The 18,461-nt window shown below is 45.8% G+C and overlaps 1 protein-coding gene across 1 annotated transcript; it reads right to left on the bottom strand.

Moving 5' to 3' along the window:
• Positions 1-7,007: 7,007 nt before the first annotated feature.
• Positions 7,008-10,516, bottom strand: AGTR2 (angiotensin II receptor type 2). Its single transcript, XM_026848594.1, has 2 exons — positions 10,216-10,516; positions 7,008-8,600 (listed from the first exon to the last, which is right to left on the bottom strand). Exon 2 carries the CDS (start codon positions 8,525-8,527, stop codon positions 7,409-7,411), a length of 1,119 nt encoding a protein of 372 aa, XP_026704395.1. The 5' UTR covers positions 8,528-8,600; positions 10,216-10,516; the 3' UTR covers positions 7,008-7,408.
• Positions 10,517-18,461: the final 7,945 nt, after the last annotated feature.

Here is an 18,461-nt window from a genome sequence, read left to right as displayed (position 1 = left end):
TGTTCTAAACTGCAGCAGTCTATTACCACAGATTTGAAAGAAAAACAAATCTTTTTACTATTGAACATGTTGATTACATTACAAAATCTATCTGGGTTGGAAAGTACATTCTTAAGTAGGTCTTTGTCAAATATATTTACTGCATACTGAATAGCACATGGAGGAATCCTCTTCCAAGGAAGCACAAGCACTTTGAAGCACAAATTTTGCACATCTTACTCATCTAAAAGGAGACAGTTATGACAGTAAAACAAGAACATTCAGCACTTTATCATAAAAAGGGATTCGTGATGCTCTAAAGCCCTGGAGCTCACAATGGTAGAGATTTGTATAGAGAGCCAAATCGCACTGTCCTTTCTTTGGAAGAGGCCTCAGTGCAGTCAGTGAAGGTGTTTCATGGTAAGACGCTAGCAACATGAGGGTCATGAGATCCGTTTCGTTATGTGTAAAACTCATTAAAGCACTTACCAGAACAAGTCAAACAATACAGAGGAATGCTACTCAGCATCAGCAAGTAGTTCTGCTGCATGTTCTGCTGCAGATGAAGACCCTAAACGGTTGCATGCCACATAAACATCATCTCATCAAAGATTTTGGGAAGCAACACATTTTAAGAGTACAGATGAAGTGCTTCGTATTCTCCAGAGACGGTGGTAGTTGCTACATTTTTTTCTACTGTCATGACACAGCTGCGTGCCTAGCACATGCTGTATTCATAATTTTTGCTTTCCTGTCATTGCGAAAGAGCTGCATGTTTGGATGCTGTCCTCATGCTTAATGCAGATGTTTTGCTGTGCTTTTTGAAGGAGGCTGTGCATTGTGTATGGCACTGCATCCCAGCTAGCGGGTGTCATGGTTTAACCCCCCGCCAGCAACTAAGCACCACGTAGCCACTTGCTCACTCCTCCCTCCCACCCCTGGTGGGATGGGGAGAAGAATTAAAAAACAAGTAAAACTCATGGGTTGAGATAATAACCGTTTAATATAATATTTGTATTTGAAATAAAAATAAAAAATAGCAATAAAAATATAATAATAATAATAGTAATGAAAAGGAATATAATAAAAAAGAGAGAGAAATAAAACCCAAGAAAAGACAAGTGATGCACAATGTGATTGCTCACCACATGCTGATGGATGCCAAAACAGCAGTCTGCCCCCATCCAACTCCCCCCAGTTTATATACTGAGCCTGACACCCTATGGTATGGAATATCCCTTTGGCTAGTTCAGGTCAGCTCTCCTGGCCACACTCCCTCCCAGTTTCTTGTGCACCTGCCTGCTGACAGAGCATGGGAAACTGAAAAGTCCTTAATTTAGGATAAGCACTACTTAGCAACAACCAAAACATCAGCATGTTATCAACAGTATTTTCACACTAAATCCAAAACACAGCACTATACCAGGAAGAAAATTAACTCTATCCCAGCTGAAACCAGGACAGCGGGGCACCCCAGAGTGCCTGGGCAGGGATGGTTGTGGCTGACGGCTCCCCACTGCCCAGACTCAGGGCTCATGTGCCAGCTGCCCACATTCCATCTTGCAGCAAAGCGCAAAGGAGTAAGTTTAGGGCACAGGCAAGTTATTCCGGAGTTCAACCCTATGCTTCCATCACAGCAAACACCTTTGCATGCCTGTATTTCCTCCACGATGAATGAACTGCATTATGTGTGGGCAGATAGCTTCAGAGCACAGCCTCAGAGGCATCCCTAGGGAATGCAGAAGACACTGTTAAACCAAAGTTTAAACAGCAATAACAATGTGCTGCTTCTGCTTCCTGAGGGATGTATTATATGAATATGACATCTTCCCATTTCATTGCATTAAGTCTCTTCAAGCTCTCCCACACATAATTCAACAGTAATTGTATCTTATACACCCAACAAATCTCTGTCTAAATGCATTTAATGATTATACCATTTTCCTTCCTGCTAGAAGGGATTCTTACATTTCTCTACAAGGTGAGCCTGATTTTTAGAGACAGCCTTGTCCTCTGTTTCATTTCAGCTGTCTCTCATGTTGACTTGGCAGCTGTGTTGGATAATTTACACTTGCACTGTTGCAGTTCATTGGGTTGGATGTTGTTGATTTTCTTATTTGATGTAAAAATAACACTGTTGGAATTACAATTCTTAAAGCCAAAACACACACTGGATCCTGGCTTCCCATAACTGCTTGTCTTACAGGCATGGAGCAGAACTTTGCAAACTTATGTTTGCTTAAACTGAAGAGCTACTAGTTGGCAGCAGGGGAGAGAGTGTAAGTTCAGAGGTATCTCATGGCAGGGAAATTTATGTCACGGCACTCATCCACTTCCATATGCTTTGCCCCTGCGAAATTTGGGGATTAACAGAGTTCTATCTAGAGATTATAGTGATTCAGATTCTGACTCAGCTGAAGAGGAAGTGGAAAGTAAACATTTAAAAGAGGCAATGAGAGAGGCTGGCTTGCTCCCTGTTCCAGGGGTCTCCAAGTCCAGAATCTTTTTAGCCAGGCCTGCGCAATTGCTTCCTGGCTTCTTGCCCCACATCAGTCCCAGTGGCAGAGAGACAGAAAAGCCAAAAAAGCTGGTTTTGGAAGCTGAAGGAGTTACACCACCATCTATGGTCTTTGACAGAGGTAAGGGCTGACATTTGAAGAGGGCAGGATTAGAGCTTGGGCAGGGAGAGGGAGGGAAGGAGGCAGTCCTGGACGGAGGGATAGATGTCCTATGGGTTATCAAGGACAGGAGTGTTACAGGGAGGTGCCTCTGGGCTTCCTATGCAGAAGAGGTGTAAACCCCCCCTGGTTCCCATCCTTACTGTCCCTGACAGCGGGTTGAAACACAGATCCAGCACCCCACAGCCCTGCTTCTCCGTGGCAGCAAAGCAGAGGGCACTGCAGTACTGCAAAGCGGTGACTACAGCGGTGGAAATGCCAGTGTGGGAGAAGGTCTGCAAACACCTCATTAGGGGAGGCGAATGCACACACAGGTTTGCTGCTGGCAGCTGGGCATCCCACAGGGTAAGGCATTACTTCCCTTTAAACACACATACACACAAACCTGCTGCTTTCCATAAACAAATCTCAATTTTTACTCCAGAGTTTGGTTTACTTTTTTTTTTTTTAAACATTCCTCTTTTGTTTCTAATGAAACTTAGCAAACAGAGGACAGTGTTGGCTCCCAGACAGGTACCTCACTGGATGTTCTGCCAAACAGCAAGGCCATCAGCTGACCACTGTACCTAGACCAGAGGACATGTGATGTTGACAGCAGCTCTGGGCTCCTGTAGACAGGTGTCTTGTAAGACCAAGCCATAGGAGGCTCACAAACCTTCCCGGCAGAGCCCACGGGTTAGAGCAACAAGTCCCTCTCTGTTGCACACAGCTGATCCTGCAGCAGGCAGACATGAGGAAGGCACATCCCAGGACCTTGATGAACGGAGCAGCCCTTCCCAAGAACAGCAGTCATTTTCCTCCAGGGGAAGGAGATTTGAGATGAGAGAAGCAAGTCTGCCAGCAATGGAGGAAAGGCTGCCAGACCACCTCAATCTCCACGCTTCGGGTTTCCTGAATTCCTGCCAGGACTACTCAAATACAGTATCCAAAAGTCCTTATTTTCATGGGGAAATATGAGCAGTTCACTTGCTCGGTGGCACCTCCTCACCCTTCAGCAGGACAAGGGGATGCATTGTGAAGGGCAGCCAAGTTGTGGCAGTCGGCTGCAGGGTGGCAAGATGATATTCCTGCCCAAAACCTGGCCTGAGGAGAGGGACAAGTGTGCTGAGTGAGTGCCAGCACAGGCTCAGGCTATGTTGACTTCTCAGGGAGAACATGCTGTACCAAACGTTTCTTATTGTATATCTTACATAAACAAAGCATTTAGCTCACTACCCAGCACTCGCTCATGCTAATGAATGCCAGCGACTTTCTCTGCTTCATATATTGAAGTTGCATATTCAAGTCAGCTCAGGCACACACACAGGATGCTCAGTTTGGACTGCAACTCTTTCTGCAATTCATTTAAGCTGAGAGTAATCAACTGCAGCTAGAAAAGAAAGCCACAAACAAAATTTGCTGCGCAAACATGACAGAGACCAACTGACCCTTATAGGAAACTATCCCTTCCATCTGTCTTTGTGGAAAGACCCACTGACAGGCCCAGAAGTGCTCCAGGACATTCCCCTCTCCAAAGAAACCCTGTGACCACTCTCAGTTTTGACTCCAAACCCATCAGCATTTCCACCCGGTAGATGACAACGCACCCCTTCCACAGCGGGCTTTTCCTCTCCGCTGACACTGACTGCACCATGGCAGGGCAGAGCGGGAGCAACCCCTGCCAAAATCCAACTGTCGTTTATCAATTCATCCCATCGTACTCACAGAGTGAGCAAGACACTGAGCAACCACACACGCTCCCAATGTCCCTGCCAAAACTGCATGAATCGCTCTAGGACACAATCTCAGGGCAGGCGCAGGGGGCTGCGGGATGGCAAGGCTGGCCTGAGCAGGGCTCCCGTGCTTGTGCACAGGGCTCCTGCCTTGGACACGCTGTCTGCATTTTCTAGGAGTGCCTAAGGGAACACAGAGCTTGCACAGGACCAAGGTGGGAGTGGGGATTGGGATCTGACAGAGAGAGGCTGTAGCACTGCACAACTATTAGAATTTTTCGCAAATATCAGTAAAGTGTTCTCTTGAAAAGAAAAATGTAGCTTTTAAATTTGCAAGGAAAAAAACCTACTCATTTTGCAGAAAATAAACACAGCACACTGAAACTGTGAAAAAACCCGCATTTTCCATTAAAGATCCCTGAAAAATCCCATGAGAAACAAGCATGATGGGAGAAACTTATAGAGCTCCACATTATTCAGTTGGCTCCAAAAATAAAGCAAAACCCTTGATACAGCACCTCCCCCACTTCCATCTCAGGTTCTTCTCTCGAGTTTTTTGGATGTTTGTTTAACTGCACTACTCAAATTCATGACCTATTAGATGTACAAGGCAGATCAGGCAAACAGAAATGTCACACTGCCGAGCTCATGGGGTCACCTGGTTTGTCACTCTTGCAGAATATGACCTTCAGGGTAGACTTCTTTTGAAACTACATTTTGAAAGAAGGAATTTTCTTTCCCTCTCTGTTTTGTCTCCCATTTAATACTCTTTTTTTGTTTCCTTGTTTGTAGGAGAGTAACAGTGAGTGTAGCTGCCTCGGCCCTGGAAAGCAGTTGTTATATTCCTGTCCCCCAGCTCCGGCAGTGGGAGATGCTCCATTGCTGCTCTCTCCTCGGGAAAGCTTTGTCCTTATTTTCTTTAGCCTCTCACATGTGTAAATGAAACTGGAGCTGGATTTCAGATTCCTGTAGTATTTCCCTATCTGCATAGGGCTGCACACCAGCCAGAAGGCATGACACTTGTTACAAGCTGTTCTTTTTGAGCAGGTCCAAACTGATGCACAGAAAACATGCAGTCTGTGCTGATGCTCAGGATGGGTACAGCTGAAGCACAGGTACCACCGGGGTCAGATGGCCTAGCTTAGTTATTGCTTTGAGACTACAAAGATGCCAATTAATGGTATGGTTATGTTCATTACTGACCTGTATTGCAGCAAGGGTAAAAAGCCTCCACAACCTCTTATTACTCCTCTGAGCCTGCCACTTTAAATACCTGGTAATTTTCTCAGTATGATGATTTGTTTTGCTGAAGCATGCCTGCATTGTTGTGCTCATTGCTAAGCAATTAGCAGTTTGTCCTTCCAGAAATATCTGATGCCCCAGACACTATTAGCTCCTCAGAATATTTTCAACAAAAACATTCCAGGAGAGAGGCATTAGTGGCTCTTCCACTTTTTGGGACAATGTCTCTCCAGCTACACACCCCATTACAGAACACCAGACCAGGACAGGCAGGAGGGGTTATGTGTGGTCAAGCCCCTGTTTTTTGCCAAGTTCTGCACAAACTTTTCATCTTGCATCGCTCTGAGACTGACACATTTCTTGCATAATCCCATTTTCATGGGCACCAGTGAAGAAACTTACCCCCACCCTAAGAGTGAAGGACAGTTCCGCACCAGGTTCCCACACCTTCCAGGCACCAGTCAGTGTGGGGACTTCCAGGGAGCACAAACTCCTGGTTACCCAACCAGCAGGTATAATTTCTGTTCCATGGACCCAAAACCACTAATGCAAGCCTCAAGAGTAACTTGTAAGAGAGAATTCCCTGAAGCTAATGATCTTTCAGTTACCCTGGGTCACCCAGCCTGGGGACAACCTGCTGGCAGTTGAGCAAGGTGCTACCAGATCCCTCTTTGTGATTAGGCCGAGCAAACATGATCCTTTCCCAAGGGCCCAAAGGGACCAGTATCTCTCCAGCAAAAGGACATTTCAAATAATCACCAAAGGTGACCTCAAAATAGAATCAGTATTTGCCAAATACTTTTTTCCCCTCCCTTTCTTATATTTACAAATGAGTAAATTCCCATACTGAGACGTGGGTAAGTCCTAGGAGTCACGCAACGTTTTTTTCTTCTGGGTGTCAAGACAGAGTCACTTAGGTTTTCTGTAGACAGTACCACAAAATTACAGTAGTAATTAACATTTAAAAGACAAAAAGTCTAGACAATCAGCAAGTCCTTTCCCAGAAGGCTGCTGGACAGTGTTTGGGACTCAGCGTGTCCACATAGCAGTGGGATACAGCATGTCCAGTTCCTGGGGCATTACTGTCAAAAGTGACCACACTGAATCAAAGCAAAGGAGCATCTGGCCTGCAAACCTGTTACCTGTTATGAGAAGGGTATAAAAACATGCATGTGCTTGCACTTTCCCCGAAGAATACTGTCCTGCCTCCAGCAGTTTGCAGAACCATGTCTCCACCTGTTCTCAGAATCTCAAGCCCAAGCAAGCAAGAGGTATATTTCATGCATTTTTACATACGACATCTCTAGTCATATATTTAAAAAAAAAATATATATATATATATATATAAAAAAAAATAAAGGTCAAAATATTTTCTTACAGATAGGTACAGAAGTATCATCACTGCCTTATTACATATTCTCTTCTGAGAATCTCTTTTAGAAAATCAGCTTAGGGTATAATACTCAGCACCTATGCAATTGCGGCTATTGTGCAATGGCCCTTTGTTATGCTTTGTCTTTTTGTGTTACACTAAACACTCGCCTGACCTCAGCCATGCACAAGCTGATATTTAAAATGCCATCAATATATTTATTTGCCCGAATCTTCCCTCTATGTAAAAGTTAAGTGCTCATTGTGGAAAGGAAGGAAGAATAAATCCCCGTGCATGAGAAAAACAGATTCTCCTTCAAACAGCTGGTGAATGAATGAGCACGAAACAAAGGGAACAGAAGAGAGGAGTGTCACCACTGCAGGGACACTGCTGCACGGACATCGACCCACATCATGCCCCAGCACCTACAGCAAGGACTCGGGCCCCCCTGCCCTGCCCACAGGCATCTCAGCATCTCTGAAGCAGCTCCCTTTCCTCAAAGAAGAGCTCTCTCGATGGCTGTTGAACTGATAAACTCGTCGCTTAAACAAGCGATGCAGCTTCTCCTGGAACTGGTTCCCAATAAAGCAGTACAGCAAGGGGTTGATGCAGCTGTTGGTGAATGCCATGCAGATGCCGAATGGCAGCGCTGTGTCGATGATCCCTGTCACATCACAGTTGTTAATGATGTTCATATGAGCCAAGGCATCTAAGAACGTTAACATGTGGAATGGAAGCCAGGAAATTAAGAAGGCCACCACAACAGCAGCCACCAGCTTTAGGACTTTGTCCCTCTTCTGCTTGTTTTTCCCAAACTCCTGTGCTTTGAGCAAGTGCCTCCTGATCCAGATGTAGCATGTGGTGATCACTGTCAAAGGGATGAAGAAGCCTAGTGCATTTTTCAGGAAGGCTGTTGCCACAGACCATTTTGCATAATTCTCGTGAGGAAAAGCCATAATGCAAGCATTGACCCCCAAGCTTTCAATGTAGTGAGTGTCACGGAAATAAAAAGTTGGAAGGGAGGACAAACAGGCAAGGCCCCACACAACTAATGCTATAAAATAAGCTTGTTGTGGAGTTCTTCTCTGAGAGCGAATAGGATGGACAATAGCATGGTACCGGTCCACGCTCATACATGTAATGAAAAATATACTTGCAAACATGTTCAAGCACAGGACAGAACTGGAGATTTTGCACATCAGAGACCCAAAGAGCCAGTTGTACCCCTGCGCGTAGTACGTAGCCCAGAAGGGAAGAGTGGTGAGGCACAGCAAATCAGCCAAGGCCAGGTTGAAAATGTAGATATTAGCAACTGTTTTGGGTCCACTTTGACGGCAAAGCACCGCGACCACCACGCTGTTACCAACCAACCCCAGAAGAAAAACCACAGAGAAGAGTGCTGGAATCAGCGAAAACTGGTAATCTGAAGAGGTCAGCGGGCAGGGAGGGGGCGAGCGCAACGCAGCCGAGGAGTTTGTCAGTGCTGTGTAGAGGACTTGGAGAGTTTCTCTGGTGGTGGCAACCAGGGAGTCGTTGCTCTGCATGTTGGCCCTGGTGGAAAAGGAGGTTCTGCAGGAAATTCATGTGCTAGCAGCACTTTTCTACCACACAGCTCACCTGCAGATCAGAAACCGTGTGTTAGAGATGCATTCTGCACGCAGTCACAATAAAATAAAAACCATTTCAAATTATGTCAGTAAGCTGAATGCTGAAATACAAGGCAACCCTGCTGGACTCCTTTCCTCCGTCCCACTGACAGGACACAATTAGCCCTAGGGAGGTCACAGCACTTTTTAATTAGCCTGGCAGAGAAGTAGGCAGCTGGACTTTATCTGTAATGGTGCTTTCTGTATCCAGCAGAGCGGGAAGATTATTGACTCAAGAGCTGGAGATACTTCAGGAACTTCCGTGACCAAAGGCAGCACTGAAACTCCTCATGATCCTTTTCTCAGCTTTCTCATACTATTTTCAGCACTCTGCACAGTTAAAATAATGTAGAAAGGTACCACTTGCCAGTGGGGATCAGGTACTTCACACCTGAGCGTCTTCTGGGACTTCACAGGCATGAAAGCAGCCTTTTAACAAGGCTAGTAGGAAAGCAAGGGCTGCGTACAAAGACATTTGCAAAATGTCATTTATTGTCAGAGTCCTTCTCAAAGCAAATCTGCATCTCCTGCCCTCATGGTGACTTTTAATCAGAAGAGTAAAAGAAATATTTTCAATGTAGATACATGCAATAGACAGTCAAGTACTCGGTCCTTGCAGGCATTGGGTTTAACAGTAATATTTGTCATACATTTAGAAAGATCAGGACTGGGTTTCAGTAGGAAAAAAATTAGCTACAAAGCAGCTAAAATAGGAGAGTTAATTAACATGTCTGTCTTTGCTCTAGATCAAGAGCTCGTGTCTGCGCTCTAACCAGGGCATTTTTCAAACTTTAAGACTTTATGGTCAATAAAGAGGACATCATACCCAAATCTTTTATTTTATATAATAGAAACAGACAATTCATTTTTAATCAAGTCCTTATGGAACCAGTTAGGCATTTAAGAATTCTCAAGGGGCCCTAAAAACAACAGAGATTTTGACCAAGACATCAGAGTCGGGTAATGATCTCTCATTTACAGCAGGCAACTGATCATTTTAAACACATTTTTCTGTATTAACAGTTGAGATAAAGCTTATAATTTGCTCAATATAAAATATGCAATATGCTACTTTGAATATACTGACAAAAATTTAATTTTAGTTATATTGTCTCAACAAGGAAAATTCAATAGGGGAATATTAATGTACATTTCTGCAAAGTGCTGGTGTTTAAAGTCACAAATACTGGATCACAAGCCCACGCTCTGTAATCAAACAGGTCCTAAACGTGAGGAAAGTTTTTTGTTTGGGGATGACGAAGATTCAGGAGAGGGTCAGGAGCCCATTTCACCCTTAATTCTTATGTTCTGAGACCCTCACTTTAACCTACAGAAGCTGAAATCTCAGAACTAGTCACAAAGCATTACATATAATGACCACACCATCATTAATTTTAGCTACGTTACTGAGAACAAGGTTTCATTGACAAACACACTCCCCCCCCTCCACACACAAACAACTGGTGGCTTAGAATCTGCTTCGCAACGAGTCATTCCTGCTATTACTTAAGCTACAATGAGGCATTTGATCACAAATTGAATCAAATCAATGGAAATTATGTTCTAATAGCAGATAGAAAACATACCTCTCAAACCTCACAATCGTCTGGTTGTAGCTCTAGAAATCCGTGCTCCCTTTTTCTGTTTTCCTTCTAGCGAGTATCACCACCCGCAATCTGCTCTCTCATATCTTCCGTTTTCCCACTGGGAGACTTTAACCTACATAACTTGAGAACTGAAATATGAATGCCTGCCAGCTTCTTTTCCTTTTGGAAGCAAAACAGTTTGAGAACCCCCCTTTCCAAGGCCACGTGAGCACATGCAGTAAATCAGGAGAGAGGAACAGACAACCAGGGGAAAAAAAAAAAAAAAGAAAGAAAAAGGAAATTCACACAAATATCTCTGCGGTTTTCTACTGCAGCTCTTGGGCCCACATGCAACCCCCTTCTGCCCCAAGGTTAGATGCAACACGTGTGAGGCTCCGTGCAGGGATTCACGCATCCCTGAGGGAGGGGGAGTCCCACGCACTCTGTGGAGTCCCGGCACTCGCTAACACATTGGAGCGTGGAATAGGTTGTTAGTCCTGGCAGAGCTGATCATAATGTGAACACACACAGAGAGAAAGTGGAGGAACATCACGGCATTCACACCAGCATTGCCTGTGTAAGGGGGCTGATCCGCTCTCCCAGTTAATAGGAGGGGAAAGCCACGCAGGCTGCTCCAACTGAGGAGGGCAGCAGGGCAAATTCGCGTGGCAGAGAGCAGGCTTGGCTCTGAGGCTGCACTGGGGTAGCACACGAGCAAAGCAAGCAGATCGGCAAGGCTGCATGCTCATGTCAACTCCCCGTTCACACAAAACTGAGTTTTTACATCTGTTTATTCCTCGTGTCACTCGCTCCACCCAGCCCCAGCCTCCTCTCCCTGGAAGGAGCTCCAAGGGGACTCCTGGAGAATAAGCACTGGGGCAAAGTAAACATCCGTAAGCCTTAAATATTTCACCCTGATACCTTGAGCGTGATCTCCTGTGCAGCAGCAGCCCATCTACAGGGGACATGTGTGCTGTGCTACCCAGGCAAGGCTGCACGGGCCAGGTGGAAGGCAACCACAGAAGTCCGTGCCAGTGACATGTCCCTTTGCCCCAGCCAGGTGCTGCTGGCTGGCTGTCCATCTCCAACCAGAAGATTTCTTTGAAAACTGGAGGAGCCTTGCAGTGAGGGGTACCCAACTGTGGCGACTTGGGGGAGCCCCAGTGTCTGCCCTTGCTCTGGGACTGTGCAGCACATCAGAGGCAGCAGGCATCACAGGCTCTGTAACCAGCCCTGATTACACCAAAGTGACCCAGAAGAGAGATGAAACAGGAAAAACAGCCTTTTACCAGCACATTCAGAGAACAAAGGGCTGAGAAGGCTGTGGAGAACAAATTCGCCTTTCTGCCCAGCTGTGTCTTTGACCCAGAGCTGCAGAGAGTGCTGGAAAAGTTCATCAGCAAACTCATACACACCCCCTGGAGGAGAGCACTAAGCCTCAAGGCAGGGAGAGGGGTCCTGAACAGCGTTTGGCTTTATCTGCCTCTTACCAAGAGTCCCACTTTTAGCATTTTCTGTGCAAAAGGAGACCGAGTTATTTAAAGAAAGGGAATCCCACGCAGCATTTCTATTTATCACAGTGCAGCTGATTTACTGCTTCACAAACAACAACAAAGCGGTCACTGGTCAGGACTGTCTGGCTGCAAGCACACACGGTGCCTGTGCTTGGGACAAACACTGGAAGGGGAGGAAAGCGGAAACAGCTCCATGAAATGATTCACCGAGAGCAGATAAACAGAGACAGACCCAAACATGGCAGGTATCACAGAGGAGGGTAATGCCAAATCACTGCACAGGATGGGAGACCTCATCTGTCCCAAAGGCTCCAGCACTGCATGTCACAGCCAGAGTTAGACAGCATACATGTCAGCACATCCTTGTTACCTCAAGATACATATATATGAAATTCAGGACATATATATGAACAATTCACCCATTCTATAGGTTCACCCATTCTATAAATGTTTCGCTTGATTTTGGGGAATCCCCTCCTCTTCCTTTTCCCACTCATTCTTCCCCACCCTCATTTGAGGTTGTCAGGGAAAAGGCAGAGGAGGAGGGGACACCCTGGAACCACTGAAATTTGCATTACTCAACAAAAAATAAAGAAAATTTGTAAAGGAAACAATAACATCCATAACACCTTGGGAGCTGAAAAAGTCAAGACTTAACCAAAAAGCTTTCAGGGTGAAGATTTGCACTCAGTTCCCACATACTACAACCACTACGGGGCACGTTGTTTTGTTCAAGAGGTGTTGAACAGGTGATACACATTCTAGAGGCACACTGCAGAGACTCTGTTTTTTCTTCAAACCAAACATCTGCTAAGCAGGTCAGCAGGAGCATGTGGGATGTGCAAGTGCAGAGGTCACGTGTCCTACTGCAAAGGAGAAGAAACGCACCTTTTGCCACCAATCCCCCCATACATCCCCTCCCTGGGATCCGGAGGACTGCTGGCTCTCGGGTGAGTGACCTGAGATGTCAGCACTCACTCTGATCCATATCCATTTCATTTTTTCCTAATGGTGTGTGACAGGACACCCTTAGCCAGGAATTCTTGCTGCTAGTTGCTTTGCACACAAACGGCTGGTGAAAGATCTTGCTCCACCCTTCACCAAACATCCACGTGCTTTGTAAGCAGAAGAAAAAGTCAAATGCATGAGAATATTGTCTTTGCAAAGATAGCAAACTCCGATTGATTAGATTCAAATATAAAGTTTTCTTTTCCAGATGCACTTTTGATCCTCATAGATATGGACTGCGTCTATTCTGTTCTATCTCCAGAACTGAAACTTTGTGCTGGGTTCATATCTCTTAGCAGACAAGATGAACCTGGTGCAATTCTTGACCCCTCCAAGTGCTCAATGCATCAATTCCTTATCTGATCCCAAGTTCTCGCTCCAAAGCTCTATTTAGCCAATGTACAAAACCCTTCCCTCTTCTATCTCCCCCACTATTTCTTTCTTCCTCCCACTATTTCTGAGCGTTCCCTGTACACAAATGGCTGTGAAATAACAGGTACACCCAATATGGACACCCATGCATAAACCAGCCCTGTGTCATGTAGTGCTGCAGCTGAGCTAATGCCCTCTGAACCTGAAGGACATGTCTGTGCAGCTCCACAGCCAGGCTGGTAAATCCAGCACATGGATCTACTGCATCACAGCTCAGCACAGGAGCAGAGTCTTCAGCCTTTTTACTGTTCATCTGGCTGCAAGGTTACAAAAACTGGGAGTTTTCACCACAAGAAGACCTGTTTGCTATTAAATGGTGAGGAGTTAGTGCTTCCTGGGACATGTATTTGGGGAAGGATATTATGCATGTATTTTATACAAAAAAAAAAATTAAAGAGAAGAAGAAATTATGCTGTATGTTCACATGCAGCACTCAGGTTTACCTTTCTATCCTCAAGCCCATGCACCTAAAGAGGTCACTAGAAGTGTTTAAAAAAGAACCAAAACAACCCCCCAAAAAACTTGAAACAAAAAAACCTCACACACACAAAACCACCACTACAACCCCTCCCCTCAATAGCAACTTCGAATCAAATGTGCAAATTGAAGAAAGAAAAAAAAAAAGAAAAAAAAAAAAAAGGATTCATGCAATCCAAGTCTTAGGTCTTGGTTTTTGCAACGAAGTGCTGCTGTCAGGGATGCAACATTCTGAACAGGTAGCGTACCCGACTGCGCCAGCAGACTGTCAGAGCCAGCTCTTGAGGTTAAACCTTGCCAGCCTGCCAAATCCTCAGAGCAATGTGGGATCCAGATGTAGACTGTATTCACAGGCTTGACTTGTTCCTTTTGGAGAAAGCAAGAGGGGAGAAAAAAAAAATCTCATAAATGTTCTCCCCAAGAGGCATAACTCAACGTAGGTCAGTATGGCTCTGCCCCCTTTGGTGGTGATTTACAGAAGGATGCCCTGACTCCCAGGGCTGGCAGCAGGAGCTAGGAATCCAGCGCTCACACGCTCCTGGGGGAGTGATGATTTCCATCGAGCCGGCTGGTGCGTTCGCCTCATGCCAAATGACAGGCCCTCTGCACACATGCACTGAAACCATCCCGCCTGCAGCTGGGTTGCCCAGCTCTCCGTAAACTTTTATGTGCATTCCTCCTTCCCCCATTTGTTTGTTTAAGGGTTTCTTTAGGCATTAATTGCTCAGTCTTGCAAATAAGATTGGAGTATCTATCTACCTCGTCCTTCCACAGGCCCAGAGCACTCCTGCAGAGAAGACTGCCTTTTCTCAACCTTTTTGGGGCCTTAAGGAGAAGAGCAGTTGTGAGCAGCGACCAGTTGAAAATTGATGGCCGAGGCAGTGAGCCCTGCTCACACCCAGCATCTGTGGTTCTTGCCTTGGCGTGCTGGGTCTTAATGCTGTCTCACGTACGTCTGAAGCATGATCAGTTCTGACAGCAGGTGTCTGCAAACCCAGTGATTTGGCCAGGAGGGAGAACTACTAGCATTTTTAAAGGGGAGACCATGGTCAATGTTGCACTTTCACTCCTGAAGCCACGATTTCATGTGGAAGCACTGAGCAGGCCTGGAGAAAGCTCTGCTTTTTCACTTTGCAGCAGCACAGCGGTGAACACAAGGACCACCCAGCCAGGACCCATCAGAGTACAGAGAGCTCTGGACCCATTCTTTGGGCCTCCCATGTTGGAAGAAGACAGTTTTTGAAGCAATTCAGTGTCTAGAGTGTGGCAGAGGCAGTTCTGAGGGAAGAGGGACACCCTTTCCACCTCCAGCATGCAGAAAACTTTTCCAAAGCATTTCTTTTATGAGATGTTTGTGTCTAGCGGATGCACTGCCAAGACTGAGATTATCCTCCATGACATTGTTTGTTCAAATAATTGGCCGTAAGCATTTTACAAGTTACTAAAAGTAGTAAAGAAAACAAGCACATAGTGACTTTGAAAACATGCTGCACCCGTTGCTATTAAAGGCAGTGAGTGCACATGCGCCCTGGCGCCAATGCCTGCTCTCAGCGGGAGCACCACAACACGCCTGGCCTTGCTGAAGGCAGAAGGACTTGGCCAGAGCTCCATTCCCGAGTGCTGCACAGCTCTGAGCCATGACCCCAAATAAAGATAATCCAACAGGCACCAGGGCTTGACCATGACGGGCATTGAGCCTAAATTCCACAGACACTGATATGGCCAAAGCACAGCATTTCAGTGGTTGAGACCTGCTCAGCCAGATGGCAATGGGAACCTATTCAGCTTTCATAAAGAACAATTTTTCATCACAGGTAATTTTCTCCTGTTCACTTCTCCCAGACCAGTTGCTGTGATGCGCAGCAGAGGTCAAGACATTGATGCTCACAGCTTGTGGGAGAAAGGTCCCTCCTGTCTAACTTCTGCTTTATTAGTATTAATATATCTGTATATTTAAAGGATGTGGGAGCATACTTCACATTTCTTTTTAGGGTCTCAAAGTGATTGTTTAGGAAGAGCTAGGACTCTGGCCAGTTTTACAGAGCTACAGAGTACCCAGGGGGTCTCTTTCCAGAGATCCTTTAAAAATAAAAATCTGCCTTCCTTTGCTGTTTTGAACTATACTCACTGCAAGCATCATTTCCCACTTTTTAAGTGTTTCTGTCAGGAATGTCTCTTATGTACCAAAAAGGCTGAGATACACATGAAAGAGTTCTCCAGCTAGATAAAGCTTTGGGGAAGTCAGAATGAATACCCGAGTGTCAGGAACAAACTAACTTAATCCTTCTTTTAATCAACAAAGCTATTAAGTGATTCTGCCCACCCCACCTTTGCTCACCAGAAAGTTTAAAGAAAGCAAATCTTGCTCCTGTAACTCATTAGACCAGCAAGACCATCCCAAAGTAGATATTTGGACTGCTTGGATCAAACCTGGATCCTGTAGAGAATACAGCTCTTTAAAATCTACACTTTTAAGCAAAGCTCTTGACATCAGCTACAAACAATTTCTGAAGTGGGTGTGCTGAGCTATAAATCCCAAATGTCAGATAAATCAGTGACTGAAGAAAAGACAAAACACAATTCATGGTCATGCAATGGGTGGAATACATTTTAACAGACGACCTGCAGTGGCTCAGCCTTTCCATTTAAGCCGGAAGGATGAGCCACCTCAGCCAAAACACATGATGTGCTTCAGAAAACCCTCCTAGCAGATGGAGTGAGACAACCAAAAATCCCTGCATGCAAAGAGCTAAAACTGGAAAAGGCAGCCCAAGAGCTGAGGTGCTCATAATTAAATGGACCATAGTGGGAAAGTATTTTTTAAAAAGCAGCTAGAGAGAAAAATCAATTGGTAGTTCTCCTCAAGGACCATGTCTTCACCTTGTCTCTGCAGCATCCGATGTGGCGGTGACGCTGGCTACTGCTGACCAGCAATGGTGCTGAGGAAGCCGAAGCTGGACAGGCAGTGCTGAGTGCTTCTTGCAAAGGAGCCCTGAGCACTGCAGCACACGCAGCGTATACCTGCAATCACTATCTTGGATCAACACTCAGCCACCAGCAAAGGTTTAGCTCTCCACGGTGAGGTGTGGAGCAACGATACACCACTGCATTGCTTCCACCCCAAGGGCAGCCACAACCAGAGCTGCCATCAGTTAAGTGGCCCAGGCAGCAGCCACAGCCAAAATCCCGGCAAGAGCAGCTGCCAACCCCTGTGCATCATGGAAACATTACAGGGAGCAGCTGGAGTTGCCAAACCCATGACAAGGTGTAAAAAACTGGTCATTTCCATACTTTACAGGCTTCTTTGGGCCTACAAGCTCTGAAGCAAGGAACCATTCTGCAGCTGTGTGGTCCTGTTTCACTACTATGTTTTAGTCCAGTTAAGCATCATCTGGCAATGATGAGCTCCAGGAGCTGAACGCTTTCGCCCTCTGAAAATTTCCAATATGAAACCAAGGAGAATTAGAGAGCGCACTGGGCTTAAACAAGGGCTAGAACAAGACAACACTGCTGGAATTACAACCAGAAATAAAGCCTGTGGAGAATAAAAAGGACACTAGAGCTACAAATCTTCAGCTAGAGGTGACACCATTCCTAGCAGACACAGAACAGCTCACACACCCTGCACAAAGACCAGCAGAAACCTGTCTGTCACAGGGGTGCACAGGCAAAGTCGTGGAGCAATGGATATTCATAGCTGTGCTGCTGCAGGAGGTAAGAGCAGCCTTAGAGATCCCAGCAGTGGGACACTCCTCCCAAGTAATGTCCTCAAAGGAGCAGTCCCAGCTGAGCCAGGAATACAGAAAACAAAGATTCACCCACCAAAACCTTCAGCAAAGCCCCAGACATGAGTAATGGATGGAGTGAGCATCATATGCTTCTACCTTCCTCCAGGGCTCCCAGGACAAGCCCCTTGGCAAGGTGCCGTCACTGCTGCTGTCAGGGTGAAAACCAGCTTTTAGCCCCTAGTAACACTGTGGCAAAGCCTGTCTAACTAAATGATGTTGTTTACAGCTGGAAGATGGTCTCCATTACACAACACAGCCATCCCAGCCAAGCTTCCAGGGAGAAGCTATTCTTTGGGGGGTTGTTGCTTGAAAAAATGAAAAAGAAAACAGAACTAGCTGAAGCCAACACAGCAGTTTAACATCACAGGAAACTTAATCTGCTTCTGCAGAGGAAAAAAATGGATCTGCAAATTTGTCCAATTCATGCTTACCATCGGGCATATCATATATTTGGATTTTTAGCCACTGTCCCGGCAGAGCTGGCAGAGTAGCGGAGAGAAAGGAAACTGAAATCTGTAAAACATGGGGGAAAAAAAAAAAAAAAAAAAAAAAGCTGAGACAGGCCAAGAAATTAAGAGCAGGGAAATGCACCTGAAGGGAGGGGACAGAGAAGGTGCTTCAAACACAAGACAGAACGCCAGCAGAGAGAAGTGAAGGGGAAAACAAAAGAGTGAGAAAAAACGAGATGAGCAACTGTGTCACTGGTTGCCCTGCTGACACATCAGCTGCAAGGCCAGATCTAGTCCTCTTGGCATCGTAAGCAAAATAATCTGCCTGCAGATTGCCGATCCCTGCCTGGCAGTTGCATCAGTCAGCTCCCCAGCTGCACTTTTCCTTTGCACTGCGGATGTAGGATAAAAACCAGGTCGGGCCCCAGGGACATGGGTTTTTGGGGACCCAAGCCCATCTCTGGCTGCTCAGTGTATCTTCAGACCTGCTGGGCACAGGCAGCACCCTGGCAAGGGCAGCATGCCCTTGGGGTACCCTGCGTTTCACCCACGGGGATCAACTTTTACAACTCAGAGAC

Source organism: Athene cunicularia, assembly GCF_003259725.1.
Source record: "Athene cunicularia isolate RWA chromosome 4 unlocalized genomic scaffold, athCun1 chr4_part3, whole genome shotgun sequence".
In the NCBI taxonomy this organism is placed as follows: Eukaryota; Metazoa; Chordata; class Aves; order Strigiformes; family Strigidae; genus Athene; species Athene cunicularia.
Note: the sequence above shows the minus strand (reverse complement) of the source record. Positions and strands in the feature narration are given on the sequence as shown.